The sequence below is a fragment of the Anomaloglossus baeobatrachus genome, chromosome 2 (assembly GCF_048569485.1).
Source record: "Anomaloglossus baeobatrachus isolate aAnoBae1 chromosome 2, aAnoBae1.hap1, whole genome shotgun sequence".
Lineage (NCBI taxonomy): Eukaryota > Metazoa > Chordata > Amphibia > Anura > Aromobatidae > Anomaloglossus > Anomaloglossus baeobatrachus.
Genome location: NC_134354.1, coordinates 740009252 through 740023737, shown reverse-complemented (window position 1 = coordinate 740023737; position 14486 = coordinate 740009252). Strand labels below are relative to the sequence as shown.

At 45.3% G+C, this 14486-nt stretch overlaps 1 protein-coding gene across 1 annotated transcript in view; it reads right to left on the bottom strand.

The window, feature by feature from the left end:
• Positions 1-14486, bottom strand: part of DDX10 (DEAD-box helicase 10) — a 349483-nt gene that overhangs the window by 128911 nt on the left and 206086 nt on the right. The window contains exon 15 of the mRNA XM_075337422.1: positions 8904-9068. Within this exon, the coding sequence (XP_075193537.1) occupies positions 8904-9068 (165 nt within the window). The remainder of the gene's footprint in view (positions 1-8903; positions 9069-14486) is intronic.

Here is a 14486-nt window from a genome sequence, read left to right as displayed (position 1 = left end):
ACCAGCCTCATCAGGTCTATGATCTAATAATATGTGCTATTTTTAAGGTGAAAAAAAAACCACTAAAAAATTTTGTAGGGTTTCTTCTTTAAGGACTTGCGGTAGTTGTCAAAGAGCATGACTGAGCAATGAAGGTGATCCCCAACCCTACATAATAGAGCGGCGCAGCATATGGTAAGTTTGAGGATGGGGGGGAGGGGGAATAAGTTCGGCTAAGCGGTATTTCCTAGCATTTCCCTTTCGGAGCCAAATCAATGCTCTCATATAAAGACTAAGTTATCCAGACTGTCTTATGCATTAGAAGAAATCTATAAAACATTTCTTTACAGCGAGTGAGCTCCTTTTCTTGACTGTAATATTCAGGCTGACGATTACTATATTACCGAGCATCTTTATCCCGTCTTATAAGATAAAGGTGACGGTCTTTAAGGTCAGGCAGCATTTACTGTAATTTACAGAACATTACTTTTTTATCTTTAAGACAAATCTGGCACACCTCAGTAGTCCCCGCGCAGATCAGCGCTCCGTGCCACTTCTACCTAGGTAACGCATAAGCTTTCCAGTTAATATCCCCATTTGAAAGGCAATGATATGAACCGCAAACATCTCCTGCCGACACCATCTTTAGAAGTCGTCATTTTTTTAGTTTGCTTTATTTTTCCATTTACGAGAGATCCTTAGCGGTAACTGTGTGGAGTAACGCCAGCACATCGCAGGCGAGCAGTTCTGCCATCGCGGATAAGTAATAGGAAACAAACAAGGAATTGGAAAAGTAAAATGAAGCCGGTAATGGACTCGCGATAGATGACCCAACGAGCGTTCATACATAATCAGATTTCTCTCTCTTCTCCCTGACAGCAGAACTGTAATGTACGCAATCTCACCAGAGCTTGGGAGCCTTAAGGGGTCTAATAGGACCCTTAAAACCATATAAGACCAGTTGGACTTTACTGGAGATTTTGACCCAAGAGCTTCAAGTTACACCACTACCACAGACGTGAACAGTTGGCTCGGCCTACCATTCACAGATTTTTTTGTGGGAGGAGGGGAGAAAGGCACTGCTCATCTAGCAAGAGTACATAAGGGTCTGGCGTTAAGTCCCCCATAAACCTTACACTGTGTGCAAAATTATTAGGCAAATGAGTATTTTGATTTATACATGTTGTCCTACTCCAAGCTGTATAGGCTTGAGAGCCAACTACCAATTAAATAAATCAGGTGATGTGCATCTCTGTAATGAGGAGGGGTGCGGTGTAATGACATCAACACCCTATATAAGGGGTGCTTAATTATTAGGCAACTTCCTTTCCTTTGGCAAAATGGGTCAGAAGAGAGATTTGACGGGCTCTTTAAAGTCCAAAATTGTGGGATGTCTTGCAGAGGGATGCAGTAGTCTTGAAATTGCCAAACATTTGAAGCGTGATCACTGAACAATCAAGCGTTTCATGGCAAATAGCCAACAGGGTCGCAAGAAGCGTGTTGGGCAAAAATGGCGCAAAATAACTGCCCATTAATTGAGGAAAATCAAGCGTGAAGCTGCCAAGATGCCATTTGCCACCAGTTTGGCCATATTTCAGAGCTCCAACATTACTGGAGTATCACAAAGCACAAGGTGTGCCATACTCGGGGACATGGCCAAGGTAAGGAAGGCTGAAAAACGACCACCTTTGAACAAAAAACATAAGATAAAACGTCAAGACTGGGCCAAGAAATATCTTAAGACTGATTTTTCAAAGGTTTTATGGACTGATGAAATGAGAGTGACTCTTGATGGGCCTGATGGATGGGCCAGAGGCTAGATCAGTAAAGGGCAGAGAGCTCCACTCCGACTCAGATGCCAGCAGGTGGAGGTGGGGTACTGGTATGGACTGGTATCATCAAAGATGAACTTGTGGGACCTTTTCGGGTTGAGGATGGAGTGAAGCTCAACTCCCAGACCTACTGCCAGTTTCTAGAAGACAACTTCTTTAAGCAGTGGTACAGGAAGAAGTCGGTATCGTTCAAGAAAAACATGATTTTCATGGAGGACAATGCTCCATCACATGCATCCAACTACTCCACAGCGTGGCTGGCCAGTAAAGGTCTAAAAGATGAAAAAGTAATGGCATGGCCCCCTTGTTCACCTAATCTGAACCCCATAGAGAACCTGTGGTCCCTCATAAAATGTGAGATCTACAGGGAGGGAAAACAGTACACCTCTCGGAACAGTGTCTGGAGGCTGTGGTGGCTGCTGCACGCAATGTTGATCGTAAACAGATCAAGCAACTGACAGAATCTATGGGTTTGGGGCTGTTGAGTGTCATCATAAAGTAAGGTGGCTATATTGGTCACTAATGTTTTGGGGCTTTGTTTTTGCATGTCAGAAATGTTTATTTCTAAATTTTGTGCAGTTATATTGGTTTACCTGGTGAAAATAATCAAGTGAGATGTGAATATATTTGGTTTTTATTAAGTTGCTTAATAATTCTGCACAGTAATAGTTACCTGCACAAACAGATATCCTCCTAAGATAGCCAAAGCTAAAAAAAACAAAACACTCCAACTTCCAAAAATATTAAGCTTTGATACTTATGAGTCTTTTGGGTTGATTGAGAACATAGTTGTTGATCAATAATAAAAAAAAAATCTGCTAAAATACAACTTGCCTAATAATTCTGCACACTCTGTAGATAGCTGCTGGTTGAACAATGGTTTGACCGGCAGCTATTTCGGCCGACTCTCCCATCCAAAGGAGCACTCAGTCTGCCGAGTCCCACTATATTCGCCATTGTCAGAGAACTCTATCATTTGCGTATCTCTGCAGACTAAAATTGTATGGGTCTAATCCTTTTGTCATAGAATCATAGAATGGTAGCGTTGGAAGGGACTTCAAGGGCCATCAGGTCCAACCCCCTGCAAGTGCAGGCTTTCCTAAATCCCAGCTATATGTTTATCCAGTTTCCACTTGAAGATTTCCATTGATGGAGAGCTCACCACCTCCTGTTGTTGCCTGTTCCACTCCCAACCTGCCCTCACGGTCAGAAGGTTTTTCCTAATGTCTAATCTGAATCTCCTTCAGGTTTCATCCCATTGCTTCTTGTACTTCCTTGTGGTAATGAGAATAGGATGGTTCCCTTTGCACTGTGACTACCTTTCAGTTATTTGTAGACCGCTATTAAGTCTCCTCTCAGCCTTCTCTTTTTTGCAAACTAAAAATTCCTAGTTGTTTTAGCCGTTCTTCATATGACCTGGTTTTCAGACCTTCTACCATCTTGGTTGCTCTTTTCTGGACCCTGACATCATCTAGCGGGGAAACAATCAGGAGGCCTCCCCCCCACACAGATTGTGGGCCAAACCCATCAATATCGGCTGGCGTTAGTATAATGTGTAAGTTAAGGGGTCCTTTACGATTCAGACTGCTCGACTCATCTTCCTTGACAGACGTCAGGAACCGATATCGGAGGATTCGGTTAAATTTAATCTCAAGTATATGGTTTTGGCAAAGGAAATTCCACACAAAAATAAAGCTGCCCATGCATAATTATATAAAAATCAGATGAACCCCACCATTACCGGTGGCAAAGGCCAACTAATGCTTACGGGAAGGGGGTCGTCCTGACTCTACCATCTGTATAAACCATTTGCATAAGTCGGAGGAAAGAACCTTTCCTTCCAGAGCAGAAGAGTCCGGCAGCAGCCTATTTACATTTGCAGTTAAGGGACTGTTCGCTCATAATGACTGTCCAAACCAAACAGGTGCTTGGTGCATCCTTGGTGAACCAGTGTAGTTCAGTGCACCTTTCCTGTAACCTGTTTGACCACCCGGCCACGAGCCAGGACCACCCGGCCACGAGCCAGGACCACCCGGCCACGAGCCAGGACCACCCGGCCACGAGCCAGGACCACCCGGCCACGAGCCAGAACCACCCGGCCACGAGCCAGAACCACCCGGCCACGAGCCAGAACCACCCGGCCACGAGCCAGAACCACCCGGCCACGAGCCAGAACCACCCGGCCACGAGCCAGAACCACCCGGCCACGAGCCAGAACCACCCGGCCAAGAGCCAGAACCACCCGGCCACGAGCCAGAACCACCCGGCCACGAGCCAGAACCACCCGGCCACGAGCCAGAACCACCCGGCCACGAGCCAGAACCACCCGGCCACGAGCCAGAACCACCCGGCCAAGAGCCAGAACCACCCGGCCAAGAGCCAGAACCACCCGGCCAAGAGCCAGAACCACCCGGCCAAGAGCCAGAACCACCCGGCCAAGAGCCAGAACCACCCGGCCAAGAGCCAGAACCACCCGGCCAAGAGCCAGAACCATCCAGCTAAGAGTTAGTCTTTTGATGTATTTCTGTGTCTTTTTGGACTATGGACTTAGCGAATAGCACAGGTAGAGTGTGAGGCCAATAAGACTGTGGCAGACCGATATATTTAATGTATTACGCCCCTATTCTGATAAGGCAAAATGCATCTAAACAAGTAATTAAGACACAATTGATTAAACAACACTTCATGTTCATTACTCATAACACAATTCAAATCAGCCGGTAAAACTGTAACACCTTTGTTCAAAAGACCTAAAAATACATCTAATTACGACGTAGGTGCAAAGAGAGTATCTGTAATTAGAAATTTAATGAAAGCGTAAAAGAATGTATTATAGATGTTAAGCAATTAATGTAAATCCTTAGAGATTCGTGGCTATATTTAGTGCACAAATTAGCGCGGTTATGATAACCGCAGTCACAATGTTGGGGACTTGTACAAATTGATAATTGTTGTTTGAACATGTTATAAATTACAAAACGTGACAAAAGGAGAACTAGACAAAAAGGTAAAAGGTCTTACAGACTAGCTGTCATTATATTAGAATTTTATTCCATCACTAACTCCACTCCCCTAAGGGCAGATCTAAAACAGCCAGCAACACTCCACTAACGATAGATCTAAAAAAGCCAGCGACACTCCACTAACGATAGATCTAAAAAAGCCAGCGACACTCCACTAAGGGCAGATCTAAAACAGCCAGCGACACTCCCCTAAGGGCAGATCTAAAACAGCCAGCGACACTCCACTAAGGGCAGATCTAAAAAAGCCAGCGACACTGCACTAAGGATAGATGTAAAACAGCCAGCGACACTCCACTAAGGGCAGATCTAAAAAAGCCAGCGACACTCCATTAAGGATAGATGTAAAACAGCCAGCGACACTCCACTAAGGGCAGATCTAAAAAAGCCAGCGACACTCCACTAAGGATAGATGTAAAACATCCAGCGACACTCCACTAAGGGCAGATCTAAAAAAGCCAGCGACACTCCACTAAGGGCAGATCTAAAAAAGCCAGCGACACTCCACTAAGGGCAGATCTAAAAAAGCCAGCAACACTCCACTAAGGGCAGATCTAAAAAAGCCAGCGACACTGCACTAAGGATAGATGTAAAACAGCCAGCGACACTCCACTAAGGGCAGATCTAAAAAAGCCAGCGACACTCCATTAAGGATAGATGTAAAACAGCCAGCGACACTCCACTAAGGGCAGAACTAAAAAAGCCAGCGACACTCCACTAAGGATAGATGTAAAACATCCAGCGACACTCCACTAAGGGCAGATCTAAAAAAGCCAGCGACACTCCACTAAGGGCAGATCTAAAAAAGCCAGCGACACTCCACTAAGGGCAGATCTAAAAAAGCCAGCAACACTCCACTAAGGGCAGATCTAAAAAAGCCAGCGACACTCCACTAAGGGCAGATCTAAAAAAGCCAGCGACACTCCATTAAGGGCAGATCTAAAAAAGCCAGCGACACTCCATTAAGGATAGATGTAAAACAGCCAGCGACACTCCACTAAGGATAGATGTAAAACAGCCAGCGCCACTCCACTAAGGATAGATGTAAAACATCCTCCGCGCACATTTACCCCTCTCCTGCTCGGTTAGTATCACACACAAAACAAGGCATAATATTTCTTCTTTGTGGTGAATAAGGAAAGAAAGTCCAATAATTAGTAACTGATGTGACAATGTTACGCTTTGCAGTGATTAGATCGCTCATACATGCGTGTTCAATAATAGCGCTCTGTGATGGCACAGTGATATCCAGCCACTATGGAGAAGTAATGCTTGGGGGTGGCGCGATATATTAAATATATTAATGTTTTCATCTCGGCTTTGTTCATTATTCTCTTCCAGAGATTCCGCTTTTTTCTCATCAGAGAGCGGCGGTACTTATTAGAGAGATTAAACGAATACATTAATTATGGATTCATTAAAATAACCCAAAGCTTAAGCAAAACTCAGAAATATAGGACACCGCTAGGAAGAGTCATATTGGGTATTTATGCCCCAAAGACACATGAATTTCCAGCTCACAAAATCTGCAATAAGAAATGAATATCTGATGCCTGCATGAAGCATATGGGAACGCTTACCAGATGGGTACTAATTGGTTTACGGGTAAGGTAGGAGGAGCTGCATCATCAGATTTCAAGAAATCTCCGTGCAGTGCCTAAAGGGCTCATTTAGACAAGGTGATAATTAGGAAGGAGCTTTCTTAACCCCTTTCAGCCCCATTATATACTATTAAAGGGACTTTGCAAACCAAGCACAGGTGCTCGGTGCATCATGGCGTGGCCAAAAAGTTCAGTGCACCTTCTCGACTACTTGTTTCCATCTTTTTCTGTTCTTCTCTGGCTTTATAATCTCAGAGTTGTCAATCAAAGCAGAGAGAGAGGAAGAAAAGAGTAGGTGGGAAGGGTATGTAAAGCGCTGTGGAATTAATAGACTATATAAATGATTATCATCATTAATTATTATTAATTATTATTATTATACTAAGGGGCACTTAAATGTTTCGCCACACAAAACGTGAACAGAGTGCACATACTTTGTGTGAACAGTCATTTCTGTGATGACAAACGCTAATGGATTTAGGACGGGTGTAAGGAGTGGGCTCAGGAGCGGAGCCTGACTAACACAAAGCAAGCGCTGACTGTGTTATACAGCAGGCACCTGCCTCTAACAGCAGTGACTGGAATTCAGCTCTGATCGCTGCTGTTAACTGTTTAAATGTTGTGGTCAATCTCTGACAGTGGCACTAATGTGGCGCCAACACAGTGCGGCACCGCAATGTGCCAAAGTGTTGACCTTGTAATCCAGAGCATCCGGAAAACCTCCATGATTGCCATCTTCATACTCTAGTGAAGCCCAGTCACGGGCTGAGCTTCATACAAGATCTTGATTTTCTCTAGTCCGAGTAATATTAGCTCTAGTAGACTGGGTAAAAACGGTAAGAGTTTTTATTTGCTTCAATCTTTTTTTTTATACATGGGTAAATGCTCTTGCTAGAAAAAGGAGCAGCTCGTGATCATGAATAATGAAAAACTTTAAAAAAAAATAAATTATATATATACTTTATTTTATTAGATTTTTAAGAACGTTTATTATTATATATATATATATATATATATATATATATATATATATATATATATATACACATACATACATATATATATATATATATATATATACATATATACATATATATATATATATATATATATATATACATATATATATATATATATATATATATATATATATACACATATATATATATATATATATATATATATATATATATATATATATATATATATATATATATATATACATATATATATATATATATATATATATATATATACATATATATATATATATATATATATATATATATACATATATATATATATATATATATATATATATATATATATATATATATATATATATATATACATATATATATATATATATACATATACACACACACACATACATACATACATCATATACATACACATATATAAATATATATACACACACACACATACAGTACAGACCAAAAGTTTGGACACACTTTCTCATTCAAAGAGTTTTCTTTATTTTCATGACTCTACAAATTGTAGATTCACATTGAAGACATCAAAACTATGAATGAAAACATGTGGAATGAAATACTAGAAAAAGTGTGAAACAACTGAAAATATGTCTTATATTCTAGGTTGTTCAAAGTAGCCACCTTTTGCTTTCATTACTGCTTTGCACACTCTTGGCATTCTCTTGATGAGCTTCAAGAGGTAGTCACCGGAAATGGTCTTCCAACAGTCTTGAAGGAGTTCCCAGAGATGCTTAGCACTTGTTGGCCCTTTTGCCTTCACTCTGCGGTTCAGCTCACCCCAAACCATCTCGATTGGGTTTAGGTCTGGTGACTGTGGAGACCAGGTCATCTGGCGTAGCACCCCATCACTCTCCTTCTTAGTCAAATAGCCCTTACACAGCCTGGAGGTGTGTTTGAGGTCATTGTCCTGTTGAAAAATAAATGATGGTCCAACTAAACGCAAACCGGATGGAATAGCACGCCGCTGCAAGATGCTGTGGTAGCCATGCTGGTTCAGTATGCCTTCAATTTTTAATAAATCCCCAACAGTGTCACCAGCAAAGCACCCCCACACCATCACACCTCCTCCTCCATGCTTCACGGTGGGAACCAGCCATGTAGAGTTCATCCATTCACCTTTTCTACAAAGACACGGTGGTTGGATCCAAAGATCTCAAATTTGGACTCATCAGAACAAAGCACAGATTTCCACTGGTCTAATGTCCATTCCTTGTGTTCTTTATCCCAAACAAGTCTCTTCTGCTTGCTGCCTGTCCTTAGCAGTGGTTTCCAGCAGCAATTTTACCATGAAGGCCTGCTGCACAAAGTCTCCTCTTAATAGTTGCTCTAGAGATGAGAAGTTGTGTCCAAACTTTTGGACACATATATACATATATACACACACACACACACACACACACACACACACAATTATTCTTAACAACAGAAATTTTACCAAATCAGGCAACTTCTTCTTACCCTGTGTTTTTCCTTGATTTTTTGCCTGTATGTTTCTTTATCGAATTTGTCCTCCTCGGTCAGCCGTTCTCTCGCTTTAGCCAAATCAATGCCGTTTTGATGGTCATCGTCACCAGTAGTGTCTTGTACTACCGCTTTCTGCGCTGGGGGCCATTGTTGTACTGCCTAGAAAACAGAGGAGAAAAAAAAATGTACTCAGTGGAGAAGATGAAACACATAGCTCCAGGTTTTGCTTATGTAACGGCACCTTACTGGTCAATTATCTCCGTCTGTGTACTGGAGGGGCTAAGCTCAACTGAGCATTAGGCCCCCTTCAACATGGTCCGTGATTCCTGTACATAGGACGTCCGTTTTAATATGTACCGGAGACACGGACATATGCAGACCCATTAAAGTCGATGGGTCTGCGCACACATCCGTGTTTTTTCACGGATGTGTGACCCTGTGGCGCACATGCGTGTCCGCACGGAGAAACGTCAGTTTTATTCCATCAGCTCTAATGTCACATGGACCACACACTGATGTGATCCGCATGACATCAGTGTGACACGTACCAGAGAAAACACGTGTCTTTGAAATACAAATGTTTTTCTCTACTCACCCGTCTCCAGCGCTGCAGTCACTTGCTTCCGGGCCTGTTCATTATGCTCATGAATATTCACTGCACCCGGAAACAGCAGCGCCAGAGACCGCAGCGCCGGGGACAGGTGAGTAAAAAGTTCCGGATCTCTGTGTGCTATCACCGATAGCACACAGAGAACACACGTGTGCCAAAATCATGTCATATGGACGGGTCATATGCACCTTCAACACTGTTGTGTAAAACATGCATTTTGATCACGGATGTGTGAAGGGGGCCTTAGATGGAAGGGGACCACTATGGCCCTGGGAAATGTGGAATTCATGACTTCCCCCGTCAAGGCACTGCAGAAAAGATGCAATGGACACTTACAGAGCACTTTGCAAACTGGGCAGGCTATTGGGAATGAAGGGAATCACCCTAGAGAATGTAATGTAAATACATTTAATGTTACTGCCCCTTTAAGTCTCCTGCAAAAAAGTGAAGTTGTGCGTTGAATATTAAACCTCACTGCCCAGGGAATGCAGCATAACCCGATGCACGACTAGGATGCATTAATTGCTGAAATCTGCATCCTCGCGGAGAACAGCAATGCCCACGTGACATTAAAGACACCCGACGCACGCCGCTCCGATCCATCCAGGGTAATGCGTCCCCTCCGTGTAATATAATAATTAGAAAATCTGGCTGCTGTGCGTTTTAACAAAATTTTACGGAGTGAAGTAAAAAGTTACGAAAGATGATTATTCCCCTTAGAAAAGCCATTACCTTTTCTGCAGACGACGTAGCATTGCCGGGCCCATCTGCCTTGTACGCAGCTATAAAATGGTCCTGGTTTGGGGCCAACTCTATTAGGTTTTATGTGTCCTGGCTCGGAGAAGGAAGGCCGGGGGCACGTTACTACAGCGGGTGACCGACTGGTGCACAAAAATATTAATGTTTCACATTCAATTAAAAAAATTGCAGCTTCTGTTAGCGAAAGCTCTACGAGGCTTGTGTCGTAGCAGAGCAGGAAGATTCAGTGTGTGGAGCAATGGCCGCCCTGCTGTGCCGAGTGCTCTGACCCGGGGACTTATCAATGGGGATAGAGTGATCTCTTTCATGGGTATGTGCACACTGTGTCCTCCGGACAGATTCCACCTGAAAAAGCGCTCAATGCTAAACGTCTGATATGGAAGAATAAAAATATAACAGCCTTTAAGGGGTATTCCTAAAAAGCAAGCGATTCCCTATTTGTCATATAGTGGAGTACTTGTTAATTAATTATTGGAGGTCTCCAGCGATCCAGAGACTGGGGTTCTGGAACGTCTTGATGGAGATGTGCATGCTTGGCCTCCGCTCCATTGTCTATTGGAGAATGTCAGCTATATCGCTCTGTTTTTACAGCAGTCCCATAGACAATGAGTAGAGCGGAGGTCGAGCATGGGAACCTGCGCTTCACTAGTCAAGACGAGTATGCCAAACTCCTATTCTATATATACCAGAGCTCCATCATCAGGATGCCTGAATGCCCCATGGACGGGTAATAACCTGTTATTTTGGGAATGACTCTTTAAAGGGAACCTGTCACCAGATTTGGGGCCTATAAGCTAAGGCCACCACCAGTGATCTCTTATATACAGTATGTTAGAATGCTGTATATAAGAGCCCAGGCCGCTGTGTAGAATGTAAAAATCACTTTATAATACTCACCTGAAAGGTCGCTGCGATGAAATTGGGCGTCTCCTTTCTCCGGTGCCTCCTCTTTCGGCCAGCTTCATCCTCCTTCTGAAGCCTGTGTGCATGACGCATCCTATCTCATACACACTCGCCGGTCCCGCGCATGCACACTATAATAGTTTGATCTGCCCTGCTCAGAGAAGGTCAAAGTGCGCCTGTGTGGGACCTCAATGCTGGTGAGTGTGTATGACGTAGGATGCATCAGGCACCTCGGCTTCAGAAGAAGGAGAACAAAGATGGCCGAAAGAGGAGGCGCTGGCACCGGAGATCGAAGACACCCATGTGACCCAACTCCACAGCAGCGACAGTTTAGGTAAGTATTATAAAGTGATTTTTAGGTCTACACAGCGGTCTGGGCTTTTACATACAGCATGTTAGAATGCTGTGTATAAGAGCTCACTGGTGATGGCCGCAGCTTATAGGCGCCAAAACTGGTGATAGGTTCCCTTTAAATAAGACACATAGCAGAACCCTTACGGGTGCAGCAGAGAGAAGAAAAAAAATGCCTAATCCATTGCCGGGACACAGAGGCCTCCATGGCACCCTACACACAAGCGCTTCTCTCTACCCTGCTGCGGGCAGAGCAAAGTACTGTAATGTCCAGGAAAAGGTCAAAGACCGCCGGCGCATGCGCACTACAATACTTTGATCTGCCCTTAGCAGGGTAGAGAAGTGCGCCTGCCCAGGACCCCAATGGCGGCCTGTGTGAATGACATAGGAAACATCATCCACATGGAGCTGAGATGGAGGACGGGATGACAAAAAGAGAGGAGGTGCTGGACCGAAACCAGAGACGTCCATCAGACCAGACTGGCTCTTAGGTGAGTATTATAAAGGTGTTTTTTACATTATACACAGTGGCCTGGGCTCTTATATACAGTATTCTGGAATGCTGTATATAAGAGCCCACTGGTGGTGGCCGCAGCTTATAGGGGACAAAATTCCCTTTAAGGATCTGGTAAGATTAAATTGCTATCAGGGCAGCAGAGAAATTAGCGCAGCCTCCAGTTACTGAGACTAGAATTGTGCGAACTGATCGGCAAGCGTAACCAGCACTTTAATACACAGGTGCTCGGCACTCGTATACAGAGTATAATGGAAGTCAATGGGGAACGCGATCATTTTTCCGGAACAGTTTGTAGAAAAATGCTTGAGTTCCCCCATTGACTTCCATTACTGTATACTCTGTAAACGAGTACTTAAGCGGCAATGCCCTGCACATTAGGTAAGAGATATGGCTATATCAGGAGAACTATACTACATTTCTAATTGGAGGTATTTGCTAATATTATTATTAATTATAATAAGTCTACTATATATTGGGATAAGATTTTGGAAATGGGTAGGACCCCTTTAAGGTGAAATAAAAAGGTCTTAAATGGTCAAGAAAGATTAAACTTGGAAAGAATATCAAAGAATCAACCCCACAGCCTGCGGGCCAGCAACGATGGTGGAATCTCTGGCAGGCAGGGGGGGTCCGGGTTATGATATGGAGGGGTTAATCCCCCGGGCTGTGTGATTACTGCAGGTATCCGGTGCCCGGCTCGCCCCTCTCCTATCTAGATCGCACAATGCCGTCCTCAGCCTGCCAGACAGGACGGCTTGGATGATGTGCGGCTGATTGCTGTGCTCTCCTGCGCTCGCGTCTCCTTCTTGATGTTGTCAGCAAAATCATGTTCCTAAAATGTGAAATAGTCTGAGCCATCTAAATTGGCAGAAAGTGGCAGTGCAGGACGGCTGTACGCAGCGCTGTCAGGACACACATCCCCACCGAATGCGTCTTCTAAGCTTCCGATGTGTCATGTCACTGACTGGCGAGGAGGACTTTATGGCGTCCAACCTCAAGGAGGAAGTTTGCTAACAAGATATGTAAACTTTTAGCCATTTTTCTTACGGCACTGTAAGGGGGGACCCGTTAACTCCCCTTTATACATAATGCGTTGTGCTTGTTGGGTATGTATTTGCTGTATGTGATGTATATTCTTCCTCATTGTGTGTCCCTATAGTCTGTGCAGATTGCGTTGTTCCGGGCTGATGGATGACGCTCCCCCTGCTGCCGGCGCCATGCCCTGGAACGGAGCAGCAGGGAGGGTAATTTTTCTGGCTTTTTTTGTAATTTGAGGTGCCGGCGCCAGAATAGGTCCGGGAAAGGTCACACATTGATGTAGCTGTGAGCATTAAAGTGTTGAAACGCTAAGCCGCTGCACTGGCAGGAGGGGGACAGGGGCAGATGGAGGGTGCGGCAGAACCACTAGGGGCAGATGAGTGCGGCAGAACCACTAGGAGCAGATTGAGGGTGCTGCAGAACCACTAGGGGCAGATGGAGGGTGCTGCAGAACCACTAGGGGCAGATGGAGGGTGCTGCAGAACCACTAGAGGCAGATGGAGGGCGCGGCAGAACCACTAGGGGCAGATGGAGGGCGCGGCAGAACCACTAGGGGCAGACGGAGGGCGCTGCAGAACCACTAGAGGCAGATGGAGGGCGGCGGCAGAACCACTAGGGGCAGATGGGGGGCGCAGTAGGACCACTAAGGGCAGATGGGGGGCGCGGTAGGACCACTAGGGGCAGATGGAGGGTGCTGCAGAACCAATAGGGGCAGATGGAGGGTGCGGTAGGACCACTAGGGGCAGATGGAGGGTGCGGTAGGACCACTAGGGGCAGATGGAGGGTGCGGTAGGACCACTAGGGGCAGATGGACCACTAGGGGCAGATGGAGGGTGCGGTAGGACCACTAGGGGCAGATGGAGGGTGCTGGAGAACAACTAGGGGCAGATGGAGGGTGTGCAGAACCACTAGGTGCAGACGGAGGGTGCTGCAGAACCACTAGGGGCACATGGAGGGTGCAGCAGAACCACTAGGGGCAATTGGAGGGCGCGGCAGAACCACTAGGGGCAATTGGAGGGTGCTGCAGAACCACTAGAGGCAGATGGAGGGCGCGGCAGAACCACTAGGGGCAGACGGAGGGCGCTGCAGAACCACTAGAGGCAGATGGAGGGCGGCGGCAGAACCACCAGGGGCAGATGGGGGGCGCAGTAGGACCACTAAGGGCAGATGGGGGGCGCGGTAGGACCACTAGGGGCAATTGGAGAGCGCGGCAGAACCACTAAGGGCAGATGGGGGGCGCGGTAGGACCACTAGGGGCAATTGGAGAGCGCGGCAGAACCACTAGGGGCAATTGGAGAGCGCGGCGGAACCACTAGGGGCAATTGGAGAGCGCGGCAGAACCACTAGGGGCAATTGGAGAGCGCGGCAGAACCACTAGGGGCAATTGGAGAGCGCGGCA